At 36.2% G+C, this 27,596-nt stretch overlaps 1 protein-coding gene across 2 annotated transcripts in view; it reads left to right on the top strand.

Moving 5' to 3' along the window:
• The window catches only part of CNTNAP5 (contactin associated protein family member 5), a gene marked incomplete at both ends in the record, with an annotated part of 1,017,925 nt that overhangs the window by 494,545 nt on the left and 495,784 nt on the right, over positions 1 to 27,596 (top strand). For both annotated transcript variants that reach the window (XM_080690368.1, XM_080690367.1), the window contains one exon: positions 5,042 to 5,306. In XM_080690368.1, coding sequence (XP_080546494.1) covers positions 5,042 to 5,306 — 265 coding nt within the window. The remainder of the gene's footprint in view (positions 1 to 5,041; positions 5,307 to 27,596) is intronic.

The following is a 27,596-nucleotide window of genomic DNA, read 5'->3' as shown; positions in this document are numbered from 1 at the left end:
TTCAGGAAAGATACATCAGACACTAAGGTTTAAATTTTTTTTTTAATGCAGAATGACTTACGTTTTGGACAGTGAAAACCTCTAGAGGTATTACGAAGTATGAAGAGAACATGCCAGTTTATTGACTTCCTTTCAATCTTATGCCAGGCCACACCAGTTGCTTTAACTTGAAAATCCAGCCACATCTTCTTGATCACACACATTAGACCCGTTGCTGATACAGTGTGCACTGAATGAATAGAAGACAAAGGACTAGGGTTAGATTATGTGTATAACTTATAATCCTGGTGCTTAGCACATTGTTTTATGATGCTTAAAAATGTTAAAGAAATTTTGAAATTTTCATTAAATTAGACTTATGATAGAAAAGAGGGACTCTATAAACACCCTCTTGGGATATGGAGAGATGATATTTAAAGAAATACAAGATACATGAAAGATGTGCATCAGGTAGACTATAGCAAGGTTTGTTTTGACACATCCTTAAAGATAAGTGTTTCCTTTCATGGTATTTTCTAAATGATTGGTGAGGATTCTCTCAAATGCTACCTTGAGATGATTCTGTTCTCATAAACAGCAGTGTTGAACATGACCAAATAATTTATGTTTATTTACAAAGTAGCACTTCTATGCATAACTGACGTTTTCTTCTCTTTCCCCAGATGTAGATGGGGTAGCACTGATACTTTTCAGTGCTCTTTGGCAAGCAAAACTGAGATGAGATCCTAGCTACAGGGGAATGAAGCTGCTGTATGATGGCAGATTGAGCTAAAATATGTTCTGCTGGTCAGACTTGGTATAGAAAGATTTTCTACCCACTTCCCACATCATTTTTCTTCTGCTTGCCCTTGTATTTATCATTAAAGAGTCTACCAATGGTATGTTCTGAAAACAAATAAATTTCATAACACTCTAGCAGTCATATGTGGGCAAGAATTGCCAAGGGGAATGTGAAGGAAATGGATGGAATGAAAAAAGCCACCAAGCCAGCCAATGACACGAACACATCCCTACAGCCTGGCGTGGTGGCACAGGCTTGTAATCCCCATGCTTGGGAGGTGGAGACAGGAGGATCACGCAGGTTCAAAGCCAGCCACACTAGCTTAAGAGACCCTGTTTCCAAATTAAAAAAATACTATATATATATATATATATATATATATATATATATATATATATATATGGTCTGGGAGTGTAGCCCTTAGGTAGAAGGGTTTCCAGGAACCCCAGTACCACCATAATAATAATAATAATAATAATAATAATAATAATAATAAGCACATCCCTACATATGCCCACTTTTCTATGCACTGTTGGGCCACATGTTGACCACAACCAGTGATTTTTACTTTAACTAGTGAGAACTTCTTAAGGTGTTCACTTGAAGTCCTTCTTCTATGGGACTAGTCCACGGTGCTTCCCTGCTTAATTATCAACTAGTTGGGGCTGTTAGTTAACAAGATGGAGAAAAACAGGAAAGGAAGCTGCCAGCCCTTTGTCTGATATAAGCAAACTAATACTATAATAAAAAACCTCAGTTTCTCATGTCATCCACTCTACTGAGTCCAGCTTTTGAATCTGGTGTGATAGCAGATGCCTCTCATCCCAGTACTTGGGAGGTTGAAACAGGGGGATCACAGTTCCAAGGCCATCATAAGAAACTTGAGGAGACCCCCAGAAATTTAGTAAGATCCTATTTTGAACTAAAAATAAATAAAATAGGGCTGGGGGTGTAGCTCAGAGGTAGAATGTTCCTGGATTCAGTCCCTAGTACCATAGGGGAAAAGACAGGAAGGAAGGTAGGAAGGAAGGAAGGAAGGAAGGAAGGAAGGAAGGAAGGAAGGAAGGAAGGAAGGGAGGGAGGGAGGGAGAGAGGGAGGGAGGAAAGTAGGAAAAGAGAAAAGAAATAAGAGAAAGAGAGAAAATAGGTTTGGGTTACACTTTGAGTTTTAAATTAACAAGGAAAAGTGGACAATTTTAGAGCCTCGTAAGATATTTTATTCCATCTTCCTTAAGTCCTACCTTTTCCTACACAACCGCAAACTCTGGGTAACAGCTAAACTATGGCATATCTGTTGTCTTAGGAGATGATGCTGACCTCAGGAAAAGAGAAAGAGAATCACAGTCATCACTGTATCCTAATGTCTCTGTAGAGCCTTGGTGGTTTTGGTTCCTCTAAAAGAACCCTACCACATTAGTCCATTGTTAGTGGAAATGTTGATATTCTTGAAAGGAAATTTACCAGGAATCCAATTTTTCAAATTAAAAAACTATGAGACATACACGCATAAATTAGCAACTTTTTTTTTTTTTGGTGGTACTGGGATTCCTGGGAACCCTGCTACCTCAAGGCTACACTCCCAGACCTATTTTATACTTTTCTTAATTTGGAAATAGGGTCTCTTAAGCCAGCGCGGCTGGCTTCAAACCTGAGCGATCCTCCTGTCTCTACCTCCCAAGCACGGGGATTACAAGCGTGTGCCACCACACCCAGCTCAAATTTGTAACTTTTTAAACATGGTGGCACCCAAAATACAGAAACAAAGAAAAAATGTAAAATTTCTGAGGTAGAAAAGCTCAGACTGTCTTTATTGTCACTGCTGAGAAAACATGGAGTGTGTGAAGTTGTTATTTATATAACTTATTTATATTTGTATTATTTACATTTATATTTTATTTATTTTCTCAGCTTAGTTTCTGCATCCTTTAAATGGGTTGGCTAGTATACTATAGCCCATTGTGCAAAATTTACAAGCTATGCATGTAAGTACTTAGTGGTGAGCCAGCACAGTGGAGCCATATAAACTGTGGGCAATTTCCTGATTGATAGCAAAGGTATCAATCCATTCGTTAACTTCCAGGATCAACTGTAAAGAAAATAAAACATCTCAATAACTACATATGGTGAGAATTTGTGCAGGGAAATAATATCCATTGCAAGAGTAGAGCTACAGGCAAGTTTATTTATAAGAAGACACATTAAAAAGTTCATTTTATCAGAGAAAGAGAGAGAGGGTCAGAGAGATGAAGTCGCAAAGAGACAAAGAAGAAGAAAGGCCACTGGTGTGGCAAGGGGAGAGACCTACCGGAGGAATGATTCCTTGTTTTATAGGAAACTGTAAATGGTTAGCATGTTGACAGTTTTGATCCTGGACCAAAGGGTAAACTCTGGTGGGGAAGTAGGGGCTATCAACTGCTGCTCCCATCCACTGAAAGCTGATCCAGGCTTGGCCAGGTACAGAGGTTGGGACTTGGAGTATGGCAGGGTCAGGTGTGAATCATGAAGCATTGAGACTCAAAGCACTGTGTTTCTGCTTGTCTACTTGTTTCATTTTCTCTCTCCATTTTGTAAGTGGCCCACAGCTCCTTTTTTTTCTGCACTCCGAAAAAAACACATCACCATGATTCATTCTCAGATTCAGCCCACACCACCATGATTCATAAGAACGTATTCACAGGGTTGTGATTAACCTGTGGCTCATTAAAAATGTGCCAGTGGTTGGTAGAGGATCAGAGCTGGATATTTGTTTTCAGGAAGACAAAACCATCATAAGCAAACATGACTGAAATGTAAAAATGTTTTTTTTTCCTGTTAAGAGGCATTTGGATTTGAACCATTAAGTTGCCCTAGGACTGACAGCTCTCCTGGCATCAAACTGCCACTTGGCCATTGAAAATGAAATTTAGACAGCTTTTCAGGCTAGTGTTTTCCCCTGGGGAGTCCTGCCATTTTTATACTAACACTGAGAGCAAGCTCCACGTGATTGGACCACAACACCCCGCAAAAGCAGTCGCTCTGTGGCCTTGATGAGAACATTTGTGGAAAGGTGATGTGTGTGGCTATTGGGATGGGATTACCAGCAGGAGTTAACTGTGTTGTGAAAGTTAGTGTTTCTAGCCTGCAGGGGGAAATGACAAGGATGAAATACAGGTTGTGTTTGACATTTATGTTGGTGATTTAAACTCCAAATGGCTCTTATAACAGAATGCCCACTCACAGTTTTTAAGAGATTCCAGTATTTCTTCTTATTCATCTTTGGAAGAGACATAAGCCAACGGATCAATTGGACACATGCATTTATATATTTTTTGTTTCCAGTAACATCTTAGTGTAGACAAGGTAGCCACTGTCAAATAAACTTGGACCCATTTTTTTTCATAATTTGTGCAAAACATAATTTATTGTTTTCCCCAGAAGTTCAGAAGTTCTATATTCACTTAATATTCCTCAGGTATAGCCCTCTCCCCCACTTTACACTTCTTAATACTGTAAATAATCTTACTAAATTAAACACACAGACATATAGCTGATGCTTCTATGTTTGCACGCAAAGGGTTCATACTATTCTCCACTGGTTTCTCCAACTTCGCCTCCACCAGGTTCATTAGCCCTTTCTGCCACTTTCAGGACTGAGAGATGCAATGTTCTCTGTAATTCCCCAGGGATATCATTTGACTAATTCCCCAATACAATGCACATCCTTTTTTTTTTTTTTTTTTTGCTAAAAATGCCAGAGAGGGCTCATTCCTCTCTCCCCACCTTTCTCCATAAAAGCATCACCTCTTTTTTTTTTTTACTTTTCTAGTCCAGTTCTTTCTTTTGCCATTCTTGCTTGGGAGCTAGTATCTTTCTTTCTCTTAGCACTATCATCATCTTAATTATTTTTTCATGCTTATCTCTTTAAGAGCTACCCCAGTGCTTGGCACATAGTTGTTTTGCCATCAGGATTTATCACAGGAGTGCATGTAATTATTTTTATAACTTTGGTTTTCGAAAAGAGTTTGATGTTTCCATCTCTTCTTCCTGGAATCTTGGATGGCCCTCTCTTCCAATAATGCTTGTTGTCCATAAAACAGGCACAGAAAACAATCTCATGCGCATATCTGTGCAAAGCTGACATATTTTTTCCCCTCTTAGATTTCACAGGTGAATGGGGAGAGGTCCTGAAATCCAGGTCAGAACCAGTGATTGTTTATATCATCTGCTCAATTGTGGAATAAGAAAATGGCTTTTATATGTTTGGTTTTTATTATTTTTCAGGGCAATGTCACTTTTTTCTGCTCCGAACCACAAACTGTTCCCATCACTTTTATCAACTCCAGCAGCAGTTATTTGCTGTTACCTGGCACCCCCAAAATTGATGGGCTCTCAGTGAGCTTCCAGTTTCGAACATGGAACAAGGATGGTCTGCTTCTGTCCACAGAGCTGTCTGGAGGCTCGGGGACCCTGCTGCTCAGCCTGGAGGGTGGAATCCTGAGACTTGTGATTCAGAAAAGGATGGAGCACGTAGCTGAAATTCTCACAGGTAATATCTTAGCATGCCCTCCATGATAGGTTATTTCTTCTTTTATTTTTTCCAATGATGGTTTTTGGTAAGCCCAGTCAACCAAACTTGAAGCTCTGAGGAAAACACATGGCTCAGCTTCCAGAGATATGGGATGGTACAATGTTGACAAATTAGCTCCAGGTCTAAAAAGACAGTGTTTTTTTTTTTTTTCCTCTAGAAATACAACAGCAATAAAACAACAACAATGAAAAGATAATAGAAAAAACAAAGTGAATTTAGAATTGGCAGCATCAACACAAGCTTTGGCAAGCACTGTATCTTCCTTGTTACTTAGTGGTCTCATCAGTCATCAGAAGACTGGGAGTAGAAACTTCCATCTAGGAGAATAAAGCATAGGAACTTCCATCTAGGAGAATAAAGTCCACAGGATATCATTGTGTTGTGCTGCTGCTCAACAAAAGAAATGCAGGTCCTTGAGGACCTTTAACCAAGCGAGCATGTATTTTCATCTTTATAAAAGGAAACAGAATCATGGAAATAAACTTCAAGAATCACATGTTGCAAAATGATGGCACTAGGATTGCATTTGAAATTTGTCTGATTTCCAAGTCTACATTTTCTCCTTAAATTGCATTATAACTAGATTTTTAACCCCCAACTACATTTTAAGTAAACACTAGTGAGTTTCAAAAAATCATGTTTTAAAAAGTGCATTTTTAAGATACCAAATAGGAAGCATTCATGATGGCACATATCTATAATCCCAGTATGTTGGAGTCTGAGACAGGAGGATTCCAGCTTTGAGGACAGACTTAGCAACTTAGCAAGGCCCTCAGCAACTTAGACCTTGTTTTAAAATAAAAATAAAGTAAAAAGGGCTAGGGATATAGCTCACATCCAGGAATGTAGAACACTCCTGTATTCAATCACATACATTAAAAATAGATAAAAATCAAAATCTAATACATGTGGCACCAGGTATAGTAAAAGTCTGAAAAAAATGGTCATCCAATGGCTGACAACTACATAGCACTGACTTTTACTGTAATGGAATGGAAAGTTTAATGTGCAGTGCTGTGGGCATGGGACAGACCTATGGATAGTTGCACTTCTCAACACTCCTTGTCATCCAGAAGAGTTTCTTTGATGTGGATAATAGAATATCCTCCCTTCTGCTCCATTTTCTCTCTCACTAATCCCCCTGTCCTCAAGCAGCAGTGTTCACTTAGCTGACAAGGACTCATTGAAGTCAGACCAAACAGAAGGCATCAGGGTGGGGTGACTTCGATTTGGTCTATAATAATAATCAATTTATTGTTCAATTTTATTAATTGATCAATAAATCCATCCATCCTTTAAGGAAATTGTCACCTATTGTGCACACTGAATCAACATCCAGTCACAATGCACTTATCTTTAATTAAAATATCTTTGCTCCTTTGTTGGACTGTGAGTTTTATTATTCGGTGAGAGGTATATCAAATGATAGAGTTTAAGCATCAAAGTCTGGTCAGGTTATCGGAGATTGTCAAATTACAAAAAAAATCAAGAAAAAGGCCCATTGAGACACGGAGGATGGCAGAAGTGCTGGATCATACAGACAGATTTGGAAGTATCTCTACTTCCTATTCTGTGGCCCTGGGAAGTGTTTTGTAGGAAGAAAGAACCCAGGGTCATACCCATTCTGAGATGTACTCCCAGTTTTTTTTAGTTTTTTTTTTTTTTTTTTTAAATAGGGTCTCAATAAGTTTCTGAGGCTGCCCTTGAACCTGCCATCTTCATGTCTTGGTCTCCCAATTATGAGGATTACAACATGAATGTGCCACTATACCTGGCTCCTGGTTAAAATTCTTAACTTTGTCTCCTATGCAAATCAGAGCATATCAGTTAGCTATAGCTACATAAAAAAATTAGCTGTTGAAAATTATATTCATTATGCCTCGGTTTCTGTCAGTCAAAAGCCCTGGGTCACCTTGTATGGCCTATTATGGTTCAGGTGTCATAATGTTGGATTCCAGTTGTGGATGGAGCTTCTATCTTTACCAAGGGGGAGGCCTTTAATGGGTGAAAAATCTTTTTCCAAGTTAACTCACATGCTGTTGGCAAGACTCAGAAAATCCACTTCTAAGGTTGTCATACAAGGTCTTTTCAGACGGCTGCTGGGAGAATGGGAGGCAACACTCAAGACAGAGCCATATTTCTCTTGTGACCCATATTGAAAGTGGTTCTACATCACTTCTGCCATAAAATCAACAAGATATTTAATGGAGAAAAACTAAAGAAATCCCTTTAAAATTAGGAAAAAGACAAGGATGACCACCATCATTACTCCTTTTCAGTATAGCTCTTAAGACACAGAAACATAAAAAAAAAAGGATATTAAAGGAATTAAATAGGAAAAGAAGAATTAAAATTATCTCTATTTACAGATGACATGATCTTATATTTAGAAAACCCAGAAAAACCTCAACCAAAAGACTATTAGAGATGATTAACAAATTCACTAAAGTAGCAGGAAACAAAATCTAAAACAAAAATCAGTATCTTTTCTATATGCCAACCATGAATCCACTAAAATACAAATCCAGAAAACAATTCCATTAACAATAACTTAAAAACCAACAAAATACCTAGAAATAACTCTAACCAAGGAGGTAAAAAGGCCTTTACAATGAAAATTATAAAACACTAGAGAAATAAATTGAAGATCTTAGGAGATGAAAAAAATCTTCCTTGTTCTTGGATAGGCAGAATAAATATCAAAATGTCCATTCTCCCAAAATTAATCTACAGAGCAGTACAATTCCTATCAAAATATCAATGTCATTCTTCAGAGACATGAAAAAATCAGCCATAAATATCCTATTAATTAGAAGTGAGAGATTTACTCAAGGGCCAGAATATTGGAAGGCATCGATCTTTGGGGATCAGTGTAGATGTTGCCCAACATCCCACCATAGGAGAGATAAGAAACAATCAGTCCACAAAGACCGTGATGGCCATTAAATAATTTAATATATTCCACATACTTAGCAGTCCTGAGTAAGTATGAAACACATTTTCTTTCCTTCTATACAAAGTTAAGATCTATCATTTGAAGAGGCCTTAGTCCATAGCATGATAAACACTAAGAATAGATTTATGCAGAGAAGTTTTATAAAATCATTATATTTCCAGTAACAGAGGTGAGTTAATCACAGAGAATTCTGTTTTTCACATTCAAAGTTATAAAAGTTAAAGCTCAATCATCCTCACCTGCAAAATAAAAATGTGGGCTGGCACCAAGCTGTTTCTAATCACTGATATGTTTAAGTAGAGACTTGTAGGCCTCAGGTAAAAAATGCAGATTTAATAGAGTACAGGCCCTGGTGACACTTTGCTCCAAAGAATCCAGGTGCAGCCTATATTATTAAGCACACATCAGTCTATTAACATGCTTTTATGACTGAGATAGAGAGGCTGGTAAGAGCTTCCTTACACAGCTACAAAGGGGAAAATCATCAGTTAATTCAGACCTGTCTCTCCAACACTGATAAAAGTAACATGAAACGTTTTTCAAATGTATGGCCTGAGTTCCTGAAATCCACCTCAGAATATTATTTTTTTAAATTTTTATTGGTACATAATGTTCATACAACATATTGGGGTAAAAACTTGTGTGGACACACATGCACATATCACCTATTTAACCCCTACCCAATTCCCACACCCTTCCCTCCATCCCTCCTTCCCTTGCTTGGCTTAGTGGTTGACTTTGATATGTTTAAGTACATTGTGTGTTTTAGAGAATTCCCTCTCCCCCCCTCCCATTCCCTCATTTAGGATGTCTTGTTTGGTCCTCTATAGGATTTCCTTTTTCATCTAGAGTTCCTTCTATGACCCATTTTTCCTTAGCTTGCATATATTAGGGAAAGCATCTGATTTCTTATTTTTTGTGACTGACTAATTTCACTTAGCATAATGTTCTCCAGTTCCATCTATTTCCCTGAAAATGATGTAATTGAATTTTTTCTTTTTTAATGGCTGAGTAAAATTCCATTGTGTACATATCCCACAGTTTTGTAATCCATTCATCTGTTGATGGACATCGTGGCTGTTTCCATAGTTTGGCTATGGTGAATTGTACAGCTATGAACACAGATACACCTGCATTGATTTGGTAGTTTGGTTTCCTTCCTTTTAGGTAGATATGCAGAAGTGGTATTCCTGGATCAAATGGTAGGTTTGTTCTCATTCTTCTGAGAATTCTCCATTCTGTTTTCCAAAGTGGTTGCACTAATTTGCAATACCACCAACAATGTCTTCGAGTTCCCACTTCTCCACATCTTCGCCAGCATCTGTTGTTGTTTGTGTTTTGAATGATTGCCATTCTAATTGGAGTTAGGTGAAATCTTAGGGTAGTTTTGATTTGTATCTCTCTGAGTGCCAGTGATGTTAAGCATCTTTTCATGCATTTATTGGCCATTTGAATTTCTTCTTTCATGAAGTGTCAACTTAGTTAGCTTGCCCATTTTGTTATTGGATGATTTTTTTTTTAGTTTTGAGTTTCTTGAATTCTGTGTATATTCTAGATATTAGTCTTCTATTGGAACTGTAAGTGGCAAAAAATATTCTCCCATTCTGTTGACTCTTGATTGAGGTTCTTGACATTTTCCTATGCTGAACAGAAGTGCTTCAGTTTCCTGCAATTCCATGTATTGATTTGCCTTTTAATTTGTTGTGCCTTTGGGATCTTGTTGAGAAAGTATTTATTTGTGCCTATGTGGTACAATGTTGGACCTATGCCCTCTTCAAGGAGCTACAAGGTCTCTGGTTTATTTTATTTATTTTTGGTGGTATTGGGGTTCCTGGAAACCCTTCTCCGGGCTACACTCCCAGACCTATTATATATATATATATATATATATATATATATATATATATATATATATATATATATAATAAATATATATTATATATATGTATATATATATATATATATATATATATATATATATTTTTTTTTTTTTTTTTGGAAACAGGGTCTCTTAAGTTTGCTAGGCTGGCATCAAACCAGCGCCACCCTCCTGTCTCTGCCTCCCAAGTGCGGGGATTACAAGCATGCACTACCACACCTGGCTAAGGTCTCTGGTTTAATTTCCAAGTCTTTGATCCATCTTGAATTGACTCTTGTGCAGGGTTAGAAAGTGGGATTAATTTCCAATTTTCTTCATATGGTTAGGCAGTTTTGCCAACACCATTTGCTAAACAGACTATCTTTTTTTTCAGTGTATATTTTTGGCCCCTTTGTCAAAAATCCATTCGTTGAAAGTGTGTGGACTTGTTTCTGGGTCTTCTATTCTGCTCCATTAGTCCATGTGTCTGTTTTTTGCCAGTACCATGCTGTTTTCATTACAATGGCTTTGTAGTATAGTTTGAGGTCAGGTTATGTGATTCCTCCTGCATGGTTGTTGTTGCTGAGAGAGAACTACTTTGGCTATTCTGGGCCTTTTGTTATTCTGAATAAATTGAAGGACTGATTTTTCTATGTCTGTGATCTTGGCAATTTAATGAGCATTGCATTGCATCTGTAGATTAGTTTTGGAAGGATAGCCATTTTAATGATATTTATTCTGCAAATCAATCCATGAACATGGAAGATCTTTCCATCTTCTAAGATCTTTGATTTCTTTTTTCCGTGTGGGAGACCCTGAGTGGAAGTGTTTTCTGAATTTTCTTTTCATTGTATTTATGGTTGGTGTGCATAAAATCTTCTGATATTTTAAGATTTATTTTGTATCCGGACATTTTTCTGAATTTGTTGATCATTTCTATAAGCCTTTTGGTTGAGTTTGTTGGGTTTTCTAAATATAGTATCATGTCATCTGCAAATAGTGAAAGTTTGAGTTCCCTGTTTGTACTCTTTTGATTTCCTTTTCTTGCTTTATTGCTCTGGCTAGAGTCTCTCATACTATTTGAAAAGAAGTGGTGATAATGGACATCCTTGTCTTGTTCCTGTTTTAAGGGGAAATTTTTGAAGTTTTTCCCCATTTAATATGATGTTGGCTGTGGGCTTATTGTAGATTGCCTTTATGATGTGAGATATGTTCCTTCTATTCCAATTCTCTGCAATGCTTTTATCATACATGGATTTTGGACTTTATCAACTGTTTTTCATCATCTATTGAAATGATAATGTGATTTTTGTCTTTGTTTCTGTATATATGATGAATTTTGTGGATCAATTTTTCATGTTTCTCAGAGGTTTTGAGATGTTGTATCTTTTATTCTTTTGTTTCTAGAAATTTTTTGATTTTACCTCTTATGTCTTCTATGATCCATTCTTCATTCAGAAGTGTATTCAGTCTCCACATATTTATGTTGTTTCTCTGGGCCTTCATATAGTTGATTTCTAGTTTCATTCCATTTTGGTCTGAAATGACACAGGAAAGTATGTAACATTTTTTTGAATTTGCTAGTTCTCCTTTTGTGTCCCAGGATGTGATCTATTTTGGAGAAGTTTCAGTGAGCAGCTGAGAAAAAATGTAAACTCTGCTGTATTTGGATGAAATATTCTATATGTGTCCAACAGGTTCCTTTTATTAATAATTTTCTTTAGATCTGAGGCATCTTTATTGATATTTTGTTTGGAAGATTGGTTTAATGATGTGAAAGGAGTGTTGAAGTCTCCCAGTATTATTTATTGAATTGGGATTTATGTATGATTTCATGTCACAAAGAGTTTGTTTTATGAAAGTAGCTGCACCTATGTTTGGGGCATACATGTTGATTATTGTTATTTCCTCATGCTGTATTGTTCCTTTTACCAGAAAATTATGAACTTCTTTGTCTCTTCTAATAAGTTGGGGCTTGAAGTCTAACCTTTCCGATATAATAGTTGCTACTCCTGCTTGCCTTCGAGTTCTATTATCATGGGTTACCTTGCTCCAGCCCTTTACCTTGAGTTTGTTCCTATCTTTACTTGTAAGATGTGTTTTGTGTAAGCAGCAGATGGAAGGATTCTGGTTTTTATTCCATTTCGCCCCTTTATGTCTTTTTATTGGGGAGTTGAGGCCATTTACATTCAGTGTGATTATTGAGACATAATTTTTAATTTCTAACATGTTAAGATTTTATTTTTGTTTTAAATACTATTTATTTTTCTTTGCTTAGTTGTCTGCTGGATGGAAAATCTTGTTTCTCTGGTTCTGGTATGTATTACCTATTTGTTCTTTGTAGTTAATCTCCTTGAGTATTTTTCCTAGTGCTTGTTTTGAAGACATAAATCCCTTCAGTTTCTGTTTGTCATGGAAGCTTCTTATTTCCCTGTCTAATTTGATAGATAATTTTGCTGTGTAGAAAGTTTTTGGCAGGAAAGTGTTTTCTTTCAGAGTTTGAAATATGTTACTCCAAACCCTTCTAGCTTTCATGACTTGGTTTGGGAATTCTGGATTGATTCTAATTGGTTTGCCTCTGAATGTCACTTGGCCTTTTTGTTGCCTTTAAGATTCTCTCCTTGCCTTCCATTTTGGTCATTTTGACAATTATATGGCATGGGGAACCTCTTCTCTCATCCTGTCTGAAGGGATTTCTATAAGTTTCCTGGACCTGTGTATCAACCTCTTGCTCTATGTTTGGAAAATTTTCTGCTATTACTTCCTTGAAGAGATTATTGATGCCTTTGGTTTCACCTTCTTTTACCTCCTCTATTCAAATTATTCTTAGGTTAGCTCTCTTAAAATGGGCCCATATTTCTTCAATGTCAGATTCCTACTGTCTGATTTTTTTTTCTAGGAGTGAGATTCTATTCTCCATGTGGTTTAATCGATTGTGTATAGTTTGAATTGATACCGTTACTTCAATGATTGCATCCTTTATTTCTTTTAAACTCTCTCTAAATTCTTTCAAAGGTCCTATGTTATTTCTACAGTTATATTCCGGATTTGATCTTCTGGAGATCTCTGAATTTCTGTGTTATCAGGTTCTGATGTTGTGGGGTTGTGGGCATTCATTGCTCCATTGTTATTCCTCTTTCCCATGATTTTGGAAGTTTGTGCCTTCTCTGTGTTCTTCCCTGGGTCACTACAACTTCACTTAGGGTGCTCTGGATCTCAAATCTGTGGTAATCTCTGTCACCACTACTCCTTTACTGGGTTGTATCATAAAGTCTCAGACCCAGGGAGTTAATCAAGGCTGCACAAGATTGTGGGGCTGCCAGGCTGTGTCTTTTCCCATGGGGAACTGCGACTAGGGTGTGGTATCTCTGCCACCACTACTCCTTTACTGGGTTGGACGGCAAAATCTCAGACCCAAGGAGATTATCAAAGCTGCACCAGTCCCTGGGGCTGCAGTGCTGGGATTTCTCCTTTACGGCCCACAATTTCACTTACGGTTGTTGAGTTCACTGATCTGGAGCTGTTGTGGGTGTGGTGAACTTGCTGCTGCCACTGGCAATATGGTGCCACTGTCACACCCTCAGCGATGAGGCTTGTGTGTTTCTTTTCTAGTTTTGAGCTCAGTTATGAGTCCCTGGAGGGTGTGCTGAGCTTGGACATTGGGACTTTTAGACATTCTTTGTGATGAAAAAATTGCTGAATTACACCTGAATGATCTGCAGCTGCTTCCTTTGTCTCGTTATTTACCTTTCTTCTCTGGAGCCTGGTGCTGTGAGGGAAGATGGCATAGGTGTGGCTCTGCTACTGCAATTTGGGCTAGTTTCTTTTCTGGTCTGTGGTTGTTCTTCTAGCCTTCTTTTTCTTTGTCCCTTGTATTTACAGTTTTTATTTCTCTGCTGATAGTGTTTTTTGGCTATGAAAAACGCTAATTTTGTGGCATTAGAGATCGAGTGTTAGTGGGACTCGTAAATGTTGCTTTTCTCGGTCACCATCTTCCTGGATCTCCCAGAAAATTCTTGCAAAATTTTTTCCCAAGAATTTTCTATATTACAAAAAAATTGAATTTCTTAATTTTTCTTTCAAATGGATCATGGTTTTGTATTTTCTGATATTTTCCCAAACGAGAAGGAGGAAGAAAACAACTAAAAATATTTTTTTAATATTTCTTAAAAATTGTTTGAGATCTTACTGACTGTAAGAATGAGAAAAATCTTATATGAACAAAGTAAAAATAATTATAGTTGCCCCGGTAATTGAGAGCACCAACAGTGCTAACCTTGACCCATGGTCCTTCACATTAAATAGAATATAATGCTATTCCATGTCTTATTAATGGATCAGGAATCCAGAGAGTTAAAAAATGTATTTGTGGCTGGATAGTGGTAACTACATGTAATTCCAGAATTTAGAGACTGAGACAAGTTTGAGGCCAGCCTCAGCAACTTATCAAGATCCTGTATTAAAATAAAAATATAAAAAGGGCTGGGAGTATACCTAAGACTTAGAATATCCCTGGGTTCACTCCCCAGAATACATCAATCAATCTTTCTCTCCTCATCTATCTGTCTATCTATTTATATCTATATCTATTTTTCTTTCTATGTATGATTAAGTCTGATATTCTAATGCTGAGTCTGAAAGGGAAGTTACTTCTTATAGAAGATGGGCAGCTGACAGATGCCTGGCATCCTCTTCATCTCTTGGTGAAGCTCCAGCTCTACAGTTATCATGGCTTTGGTGATGGGGTAGACATGGATAATCTTTCTGCCTTTGAGATCAAGGAAAGACTTAAAATAAATGCATACCCAAATGCACCTGAATTTATTCACTCTGGGTGATGTTTCCTGAAGATAAAGACAGCAGTGTAATTCCTCCTTTGGATTTTTGCTTCTTTGAATTTTATGTTTTTCATCTGTTCTTTTTTAAAGTGTTTTACATGTAATTTTCTTTTATTAATATATTTTATCTATCAACTCTAATTATACATCATAATGAGATATAATGTGATAGGGACACATGCACACAACACCTGGCTTTTTTCTTTCCAAATCCCATTTCATTTCCTCCCCTTTTCTACATGTCACTGATATTGGTACTGATAATTTTGAGTATTAAAATAGTATCATTTAAACTGTTAGCTTGTGTGTTTTTCCACACTCCTATCTCTCCTAAAGTCTCTCCATCAATCCACTGTAGTCTCTCCTCCTTTATCTGAAGTCTCTTTTGTCACTTGATTTTTCTCTAGCTTCCACACATGAGAGAAAATTAAGTTATTACTTTATGAGATTGGCTAACCTTACTTAGGATAATCTTCTCTAGTTTCCCCCATTTTCCTGCAAAAAAAAAACCCCATACTTTTCTTTCTTTTATAGCTGAGTAAAATTTTGTTGTGTGCATATACCACAATTTTGCAATCAATTCATCTGTTGATGGACACCTAGGCTAGTTCCATAACTTGGCTGTTGTAAATTGCACTGCTATAAGAATAGATATGCATGAATCATTGTAATATTCTGACTTAAATTATTTTGGAAATAGACACTTCTCAAAAGAAGAAATACAAATGGCAAATAAATATATGAAAATATTCAACATTATTAGTAATCAAGAAGATGCAAATCAAAAATATACTGAGATTTCATCAAACTTCAGTTAGAATGACAATCATTAAGAATATAAGCAATTAGCAGGGCACTGTTGTGCACACTTTTAATCCCAGCATTTGGGAGACTGAGACCAGAGGATCAGGGTTCACAGACAGCCTCAGCTACTACTTAGTAAGGCCCTCTGCAACTTAGTGAGACCCTATTTCAAAATAAAGAATAAAAAATAGAGCAGGGGCTGTAGCTTGGAGGTCGAATATTCTTAGGTTCCATCCCTAGACCCACAAAAAATAAATAAAATAAAATAAAATAAAAAGAATATGAGCAAGTATGAATACTGATGATAATGGGAAAAGAGAAACTCTTACACACCTTGGTGGGATTGCAAATTAGAGGAATAACTATGAAGGTCAATGTGAAGGTTTCTCAGAAAACTAGAAATGGAGTCACTACTAGACCCAGTTATACTACTACTCAGTATCTTTCCAAAGTGATTGAAGCTGTCTCATTTTGAAAAGTCATATATATTAGATAGAAAAACAGATTGAAAGCCTTGTCCTTTGGATTCCCAATACTATATTTTTGTTATATGTATTTATTGTCATGCCAACTGCTCAGATAACTCACATAAAAGAAGCCATACTTTAGATGATAGATCTATAGGCCAATGTTCAACAGGTTATTAAGGACCTACCTAAAAAGGTATTAATAATAACAAGGTTAATACTAAGTAAGGTAGTAAATAAGTATCTTAGTGTATCCTGAGTAATAGGATATTTAGAATTTATTACTGTGTCTTTTTCAAACATTTTACTTGGCCTCTTTCCCATTTAAGTGGGATTCACATGAGATGGGACATTTATTTTCTTCACATACTTCCGTTCCACTTTAACTGAGCTTGCTGTAGAATATTACACATAATATAATAAAGTAAATAATACATATTTAACTATCAGCAAAAAAAAATAGTCATTGAGTATTGAATAGGGTTTAACTCAGGGGTATTCTACTTCTGAGCTACACCCCCAGTACTTAATCTTAATCTATCTATCTATCTATCTATCTATCTATCTATCTATAGATATAGAATTTACTATATATATTGAACTTACTATATAGAGAACGTCCTATGTATAGAAGTATATATATATATATATATATATATATATATATATATATATATATATATATATATTCAAATCTGAGATTTTCCTTTCTCAGTCTCCTAAGTACTTGAATTTTATGAGTGTACCACCAAGCCCAGTTTATGGCAAGTGCTTTTTATGACAAGGTTTTATGATACTTTTGATTCTTAGAGCCAATTCTAAAATGGGTTTATTATCTATAATAAGGACTAAGGCTACTAAGTAACACGAGGCCCTCTCAGTAAAGGTCTACTTGTCTCCAGAGACTTCTGTTTATCACACAGATTTTCCTGCTCTGAATTCCTCCATGCCCTTGCTATATATGAAAATTCAGGAATTACCTTGGAATAGACAACATGTTCAACAAATCTTGTTCCATGGTGAGCCTTGCCCTTGGCCAGTTTAAGAATAAAAAAATCAATTATAAAAAAGTATTTGAACTTCCAACTTTATACATTTCAAGTCATGAAATACTATGGATAGTATTTACAATAGTCACATAATCATGAGAATCTCAGGAGCCTCAGCATGATTCCTTGAGCAATATATACATATTCTAGTTTTGTGGGGGTGATACTGCAGATTAAAGCCAGGAGTATTTCACTTACAAGTTATCCAGGCCTTTTATTTTTTTTGTTTTGAAACAGGATCTCACTAAGTTGTTGAGGCTGGCCTCCAATTTGGAATCCTGTCTCAGCTTCCCAGGTACTATGATTCCAGGAATGTGCCACCACATCTGTCTCCATTCTCTATTTTCCATGGAGAGAAAGGCTGGCATTTCAAAGGCTCTTACAATAATTCTTAGAGGTGGAAATTGGTATTGTCCAGAACAATCTGAATCACTAAAAAAAATGACATTTTATAAAGGTAAAAGAGACTACCTGGTGTGTTTTTTTCAGAAGATTAAGAAAGACTATTTTGAATGCCATTTATAATGTTAAATAATCTAAAATAGAAAATTAGCACTGCTATAATTATTTTGAAAGTGATATGACATTTCTTGTTATTTTTAATTTTCTGATGGGAGAATGTGAGGCAGTAGGAAGAGAAAGAAAGCAGTATAGTTTCAGTTTAAAGGCATTAAATTTTTAATCATAGCAGCTCACAAAATGCCATTTTCCTACTGAAGAGAGAGTTTGATAAAAAGCTAAAACCTGGATCATTGCTGTTAGGGCTCCAGTCAAGTAGGTAATGCCCAGATACAGGGCAAGGTGAATTTCCTGCTATGTCAGTTAAACCTCACTACTATCCTGTTTTGATAAAGAGAAGAGTTGATCTAGAATCATAGGTGCTTTAAACATTTCCCCCCTTTGGTAGCATTGTTTAAACCGATGGGCATTCTCCCTCTGAGGTATATGACCAGCCCATTAATTAATTAAGTAATTTATTTATTATTTTGGAACAGCATCTGGCTATTTGCTTGGGGTCTCACTAAATTTCTGAGGTTGGCTTTGAATCTTATGGTACTCCTGTCTCAGTTTCCCAAGTATTGGGATTACAAGTATGTGCATTCATGCCCTGCTCTCATGAATTCTTGAGATATAACTTTAGGTAGATTCTATCCCTTATTATTTTTCATAGTCCTCTTTTGAAAATGGGGTAAATCTCAACAAGTCAGCGAGATTCTATTTCAAAATAAAAAGGAAACAGTGTGTAGCTCAGAGGTAGGATACCTCAGGGATCAATCCCTGGTACCTAAAAAAATAAGAGAAAGTGAAGTAAGTGGATTTTATTGGAAGCTTCCCGGGTACTAAACCCTTTATTAGAGGTCATGTTCTTCTTAATATTATGATGAATTGGAAGAGTAAGAAAATCAAATTTTGCTCTGATTTATGTAATTAACATGTACTTAAGTCCCAGAATGGTTATTTTATACCTCTTAGTGGCCTCTAGAAACTTAGGAACCAAATATTCAAAGCTGAAAATTTTAAAATAATTGTCTGGTAAGGGAGAAAATGGCAAAGGAGAGATGCAGCATATCTCACTAGCTGAAGCAAATTAAGTTCAACTACTGAGAATGCAGCATCTTAATAAAAAAAAAATTCAGCTTATGTCCCAAAACAGACTCATGGACTATGGTGGAAGAAACCCAATAACTCTGACCTGGAGAATCACTGCAACACACACACAAAAAAAAAGCACAAGCGAGCTGCAGACTCAGTGTCTGCCAGCGCCATATCAAGCCACTGGCCCAAAAAGGATTTTTGGGCTCTGCAGTCATGGCAGTCCAAGAATTGTCCAAGAGTCTGAAAGTAGCCATAAAGCTCTAACATCTTAAGCTGTGAAATCACCTGAGCGGCACTGTTTGCGCACAAGAGGAGGTTCCTGCAGAGGTGGTGAGAGACATTCAGTGAACAGGAACTGGACCTGCTGTGCTCCTGGAGAATCAGCATGTTATGGAAGAGCTGCCAACCTTTCAGAGCCCCAGACTGAGATGCCAGGTAACAGCATGATCTCAGATGAGACACAGGAACCAGTGGGCACATAGTGAGTGTCACCAGACATGGCAATAACTGAGGATGCCAGTGTGCATAGAGGGGGGCAACTTTAAGTCCATTGACACAGCAAGGGTGTTTAAAGTGTGATAACTGCACAGGGCTACAAGGGGTCGCTCCAAGCAAATACCAGACATTGGCATATATACCATATAATAGTAAAGTAGTAGGACTGTTTTCTTTTTTCTTTTCTTTTCTGTTCTCTTCTTTCCTTTTCATTTTCTTTTTCTGTTGGTTTGTTTTCATTTGTTTTATTTTTTTGTTTTTTGGTTTTTTTATTTTTTGGGGGGATTATTTTCTCTTTTTTACATTTATTTGGGTTTCTTGTTGGTTTGGATCTTTCACTTCATATCACATGGTTGTTACTTCGCTTTATTTTATTTTATGTTTATTCTGTTTATTCTTTTAACCCTTTTTGTTCTTTCTTGGTTGTCCATTTTTTTATATTTGATGTATAATAGTCTTCCTACCTTATTTTGTTACTTTATGCATTTGTGTTTGCTTCTTCCCCCTACTCCTTCTACAAAAGTCTAAAATTTAGAATATCTAATACCTTCCTCAAAACTTTCTCTTTGTCCCCTAACTGTATCTCTTTAACACACAATGTTTCTCACATCTCCACACTTAAATATTCTATTAAATACAAGAGTCCTACTATCTAAACTTCTTTCATTCTCAACCTGATTCAACCTTATTATACATAAATTCTTCCACAACCTAATTATATTCTCTACTTTACCTGACTCCTGCACCCATCACCCTAGCTACTCCACCATCACCCAACCCTCACCACTCAAAAACGTACTGCTTACCTGTTAACTCTCCTAAATTCATAATACTAAAACTGGACTAAACATAATACCCACAAACAATGGGAAGATATAAAAAAAACATGCCTGAGAACTTTGAAAATATGAGAACCAGTAGTGGAGAAATGACAGAAGTCACAAATACTGACCTACAAGAAATACTAGAAGGGGAGTTCCAAATCTTGATCTACAATATGATGAAAGGATTTAAAACAAGTTTAGAGGAGATGAAAGATGAATTATAAACACTAAGAAAGAATCAGAAAGAGGTCTGTAATAAAAAGAAAGAGTCAATAAATGAAATGAAACAGCAATAGAAAGAAATTCTGAAAGATTAGATGGAATGGAAAGTAGAATATCACTGTTAGAAGTCAGTTCATCCAAAACCAAAAACATAGTCAACAGTATACAGAAATCATTACAGCAACAAAACCTAAACATCCAACAAATTCAGGACAACATGAAGCATCCTAACATGGATAAAAGGCATTGAAGAAATAGTTGTACAGACCAAAGGCATCCGTAATGTCTTCAGAGAAATAATTTCAGAGAATTTTCCAGACAAGAAAAGGGACTTGGATTTGGATCTTCATGTCCAGGACACATACAGAACACCATTAAGATAAGAGCAAATAAGGAACTCCACATGCAACATAATAGTCAAAATGACCAATATAGAGGCCAAAAAAGGAATCTTTAATTCAGTGAGAGCAAAAGGATGGGTAACATATAGAGGCAAAACAATAAGAATCACCCCAGACTATACAATCCAGGTCATAAATGCTAGGAGAGACTGGTATGATGTGATTAAAACCCTGGAAGAAAATAACATCCAACCAAAACTACTGTATCCAGCAAAACTACTATTCAAAATTGATGGAGAAAAACTTGTTTCAATATAAACAGAATCTCAAAAAAGTCATGAATTCAAAGCCAACAGTAGAAAAAATACTAAAAAAAAAAAAAAAACCATAAAGAAGAAAAAAGAAGCATACTTCAAAAGCAGAGATGTGAGGAAGTTAATAAGTGTACTGTTTAAGTAAAGAATAAAGAACAAGCTACCAAACAGAAGACAGAACACAAGATGACAGAAAACAAAAATCATATTTCAATAATATCTCTTAACATCAAAGTATTTAACTCACCAATCAAAAGACATAGACTGGCAATGTGGATTAAAAAACATAATCCAAACATATGCTTTCAGCAAGAAACTCACCTTATACCCAAAGACATTCACAGACTGAAAGTGAAAGGATGGAAAATGATATACCATGCTATTGGAAAACAAACAAGAGCAGGGGTAGCAACCTGCAGGGGTAGCAACCCTGATATCCAAAAAAAAAAAGACATAAAATAAAGACATAAGAAGAGACAAAACAGGGCACTTCCTTTTATTAAAAGAAACAATACCCCAAGAAGATATAATGATAGTAAATTGTTAATGCCCCAAATGTGGGTGCAACCACATTTGTAAAACCCTTCTGGACATCACATCTCAAATAGACCCAAATACAATAATTCTGGGAGACTTTATTATGGCTCTCCCACCATTGGATTGATCTTCAAGGCAAAAAATGAGTAAAAACTCTTTATAACTAAAGAATACTATAAACCAAATGGTCCTAATAGATATATACAGAATATTTCAACCAAGAGGACATAGCAAGCCTAAACCAACCAATAACAAAGAAATAGAAATGGCAATAGAAATTCTTCCATCAAAGTAAAGCCCAGGCCCAGATGTGTTTCCAGTTAAATTCTACAAAACCTTCAGTGAAGAACTAATACCCATACTTTATAAATTGTTCCAGGAAATTGAAAGAGATGGAAATCTCCCAAATTCCTTCTATGAGGCCAGTATCAGATTAATCTCCAAACCAAATAAATGTACCTCAAGAAAGGAAAACTACAGACCAATATTCTTAATGAACATAGATGTAAAAATTCTAAACAAAATACTAGCCATACACATTTAAAACCATATCAGGAGAATAATACACCATGACCAATTTGGTTTCATCCCAGAAAAAAACAAGGCTGGTTCACCATATGCAAATCAATACATGTTATTCACCACATAAATAGAACTAAGAACAAAAACTACATCATCATAGCGATAGATGCTGAAAAAGCATTCAACAAAATCCAACACTCAATCATGTTAAAAACACTGCAGAAAATTGGAGTAGAAGGAATATACTTCAACATCATTAAGGCAATATACTATAAACCCAAAGCCAACATTATATTGAATGGGGAAAAACTGCAAGAATTTCCTGTAAAATCAGGAACAAGACAAGGATGCCCACTATCACCACTCCTTTTCAATACAGTCCTTGAGATTCTTGCCGCAGAAATAAGACAACAGAAGGAAATCAAAGGAATTAAAATAGGAAGAGAGGAATTAAATTTTTTCTTATTTGCAGATGACATGATCCTTTATCTGGAAGACCCAAAGAACTCAACCAAAAGACTTCTCGATCTGACTGACAAATTCAGCAAAGTTTCAGGATACAGAATTAACCTAAAGAAATCAGTGGCTTTTCTTTATGCCAACAATGAATCCACAATGAAAGAAACAAAGAAAACAATTTCATTCACTATAACCTCAAAACCAATAAAATACCTAGGAATAAACCCAACCAAAGATGTAAAAGACCTATACAACAAAAACTATAAAACATTAAAGAAATAAATTGAAGAAGACCTGGGAAGATGGAAAGATCTCCTGTGCTCATAGATAGGCAGAATAAATATTATCAAAATGGCCATTCTACCAAAAGTGATCTATAGATTCAATACAATTGCAATTCCCATTAAAATACCAGAAACATTCTTCATAGACCTAGAAAAATCAATCATGAATTTTAATGGAGAAAGAAAAAAAAAAACCAGAATAGCCAAAGCAATTCTCAGCAATAAGAACCATGCAGGAGGCATCACAATCCTAGACTTCAAATTATACTATAGAGCAATAGTGGTAAAAACAGCATGGTACTGGCACAATAACAGGTATACTGACCAGTGTATTAGAATAGAAGATACAGAAACAAATGCACACATCTTTAGCGAATTAATCTTTGATAAAGAGGCCAAACTCATATGCTGGAGAAGAGACAGCCTTTTCAACAAATGGTGCTGAGAGAACTGGCTATCCATTTGTAGAAAGATGAAACTAAATCCTTACCTCTCACCATTCACAGGAGTCAACTTGAGATAGAGCAGACTTAGAAATTAGACCAGAAACTGTGAAGTTATTAGAGGAGGGCAGAGGCTCAACACTACAACATATTGGCACAAGCAGTAACCTTCTCAACAAAACTTCCAAAGCTCAGGATTTTAAAGCAATAATAAACAAGTGGGATGGCATCAAACTAAAAAGTTTCTTCTCATCAAAGATACCATCAATAACCTAAAGAGGAAGCCTAAAGAATGGGAGATCTTTACCAGCCACAACTCAGATAGGGGGCTAATATCCAGAATATACAAAGAGTTTAAAAGACTCTACGCTAGCAAAACAAACAACCCAATCAAGAAATGGGCAACTGAACTGAATAGACGAGATACAAATGGCCAATAGATACATGAAAAGATATTCTACATCATTAGCCATCAGGGAGGTGCAAATCAAAACTACACTGAGATTCCATCTAACCTCAGTCAGAGTGGCAAACATAAAGAAATCAAATAACAAATGCTGGCGAGGATGTGGGGAAAGAGGAACTCTTTTACACTGTTGGTGGCAGTGAAAACTAGTTCAGTCACTATGGAAATCTGTGTGAAGATTACTTAGAAAACTGGGACTAAATCCACCATATGATCCAGCTCTACCACTCCTGGGTATTTTTTCAAAGTGGTTGAAATCAGAGAACTACAGCAACATATGGATACCTATGTTCATAGCAGCGCAATTTTTAATAGCCAAAATATGGAACCAACCCAGGTTCCCATCAACAAATTATAGGAAATAAAAATTATAGGAAATACAGACAATGGGATTCCACTCAGCTATAAAGAATAAAATCATGTCATTTGCAAGAAGATGGAAAGTCCTGGAGAGCATTATATTAAGTGAGATCAGCACAGAAAGAGAAGGAACATATCTTTCCTCTAATATGTCCACACTCGGGAGCATTGGGGATACCAGAGAGACTCCAGATAATAGGAGAGAAATCTCAGCAAAGTTGAAAGGAAAGATAGTGGAGGAAGAAGGCTGAACTTGATTAATGAGGGTCTATATCCGAATATGTGTGAAAGTATGAATATAGCATGGTTAGCCTGGACAATCATTGTTGAGAGGGGGAGAAAAGAAAACAGAGGTAGGTAGCAGAGGACTCCAAGTACAGTTTAAATGTATACATTTATTTTCAATAAAAATATGTACAAAATAAAAAATCCTATAGAGATATAACATAAAACATAAAAAATAATAAAATAACTGTCTGTGTTGGTCTTCTTTTCATTCCCATGACAAAAAGAGCTAAAATACAGAACTTATAGGACAAAAGGTTTATTTTGAGCCAACATTCAGATATATTGGTCTTTGGTCACATGGCCAGGTGTCTTTGAGGCTAAGGAGAGGCAGTGCTGCATGGCTAGACTAAAAGTGTTTACCTCATCATGGTGAAGACTAGAACAAAGAAAGGTCCCACCTCCCCATATTTTTGTCAAAGGCAAGACCCAGTGACCTAACTTCCTTCCACTGGAACCCACCTCCTGGAGGTTCCACAACCTCCTAAAAGCACCCTTAGCTGGGAACCACACCACTGGAAGATATTCAGGACTCAAATATAAAGAAAACTGGAATAAATGTGTGTGTGTGTGTGTGTGTGTGTGTGTGTGTGTGTGTGTGTGTGTACATGCGTGCACACATGTATTAGTAAGGAAATTATCAGAGTATGTAGGATTGTCAGATTATGTTAATAGCCAAACAGTTATATGTGATGAGGCTTTTTTTTTTTAGAGAGAAAACAAGGCAGAGCATATGGAGTGTCTCTGAAGATGTGTCAGGCTTTCATATAGATAGCATGTGTCTGTGTTTATGACATTTTAGAAAGAATAAGCAGCAATAAGGTCAAATGAGTTTTTAATTGGATAATCTCATTTAGTTAAGTATAGAAAACAAGTTGTTTTATTTTTATAATGTACATTTATTGGTGCATTATATCTTCATATCATAATGTAAATCATGTTGACATTGGCATACATGCACACAACACTTGGTGAATCCACACCCACATCCCCATTCCCCCCTTTCTAATACAGAGTACTGAGATTGATGTTAGTATATTACATATATACATATAGTCCATGGTAGTATTTCTATTGATGAACCTCAGTCTTTCCCCTCCCCTTCCTTTAGACCACCTCCCTAGCTCCACTGAGGTTTTTCCTCTATTGTCTGGAGTCCTTCTGGTATCTCTTATTGAATAATTTTTCACCTAGAGTTTCCCAACTGCAGTTTCCTATTGTCTTGATGTGACTGATATATTACAAGCAGATTGGAACCTTCAGGATTAAAACATGAGCCAACACTTCAAATATATTATTTATTTATTTATTTATTTACTTACTTATTTTTGTGGGTCTAGGGATGGAACCCAGAGGCATTTGACCTCCGAGCTATATTTCCTGCCCAATTATTTATTCTTTATTTTGAAACAGGGTCTCACTGAGTTGTGAAGGGCCTCACTAAGTAGCTGAGGCTGTCTGCGAACTGTGATCCTCCTGTCTCAGCCTCCCAAATGCTGGGATTACAAGCGTGAGCCACCACAGCCGGCTTTATAGTGTTTAAATACTGAATGAAATCCACAAGAAAAGGGGGAAAGATTCCAAACTGAGAGAGCTTGACCTGGCATCTAGGTGCCATGAACTAAAGGTAAACTGAAAAGACAGAAGGCAATACCAATTCATTGGGTCAGACCAGAGTCTCTAAGCACAAAGGACTCATGGCTTCTAAAGAACCCAAATTAAGTAGAAAACCCAGAAAGGTTTTTCAGTTGAAGCAAATAGACTATTTGCTTTAATCTCAGCCTCAAACCAGTTGTTCCTTAATAGTAAGTGGTAGTGTTTAGCATATTTTTTCAGCTATCTATACTTTTTCAGCATTTCTATAATTCCCTGAATAGTTAGCTAAAAAAAAAATAGGTATTTCAAAAATACCAATTAAGCCATTCATTCTATCAGACCTTGATTCTCAATACTTGCTTTGCTGTTGTGAGTGGCTTGTTCTTTCTCTAGATCAAGATATGATGAGATTCTAGCTGGACGTGGTGGTGCACACTGGCTTAAGAGACCCTGTTTTCAAATTTAAAAATAAATTATAAAAATAGGTCTGTGAGTGCAGTCCGGAGGTAAAAGGGTTCCCAGGAACCCCAGTACCACCAAAAAAAAAAAAAAAAAAAAAAAAAAAAAATATATATATATATATATATATATATATATATGATAAGATTCTAGAAACAAAGCCTTGCATAAGCAGCCTTTACTGATGTTTATGTGATGACTTTAAGCACTGACTCTATTTAAATTAGTTATTCTGTAGGTATGGCTCACACAACTCAAGCTTTCAAATTTTGTCTCAATTGATGTTTTATAAAGAAACTTTTCCAGAGAAGCCCCAGTGCCCTTTATTTTTAGTCTTCTAATTATTCTTTGTAGCTTTTGTCTCAGTATTTCCTTATTGGTATTCCAGGGCTTCTCCCATCTCAAATACTATAGACTAAGTAACTTAAACAATACAAATTGGTTTTCTCACAATTTTATGAGTCACAAGTCAAAGATCAAAGTGTCCGAGGGTTAATTTCTTCTGAGGCGTCTGGCTTGGATTGTTGACAGTTATCTTCTCCCTGTGTCACCATTTGGTCTCTTCTGTGCATGTCTGCATCCTGATATCCTCTTATAATAAGTATGCCAAATATAGTGAATGTCCCTTTAAGTTAGTAAATTTTTAGGTACCCCATCTCTATATATTATGATTTTGGAGGATTTCAACATAAGAAATTTGCAAGGACAACCATTCAGTCCATACCTGTTTATGACAATTATGTGTGTCTACATAATAATGATGCAATGTCTATCTCATGACCAAAATGCAAGAACTATGGAGAAAATGACTTTTTCTGCCTTACCCATCATGATTTGTCTAAGGTTTAGACCAAAACCTTGCTAACCACAGGTCCCCAGGAATAATTGACTACAAATATGGACAACTGTCAGAATGAATAAACTAGTGGAGTAGAACTCCTCAATATTTCTGAAGGATATAATTATAACAGTGGAAAAGATTTAGTAGTGATTTTTAACAACATTCATATTTGAATAGTTGTAAACATGCGTCAGACTCAGTAATGAGATGTACAATATTAGAGATAGGCCAG

Source organism: Muscardinus avellanarius (assembly GCF_963383645.1).
Source record: "Muscardinus avellanarius genome assembly, chromosome: 2".
NCBI lineage: Eukaryota > Metazoa > Chordata > Mammalia > Rodentia > Gliridae > Muscardinus > Muscardinus avellanarius.
The sequence above is the reverse complement of the archived record's forward strand: the minus strand, read 5'-3'. Positions and strand labels throughout refer to the sequence as shown.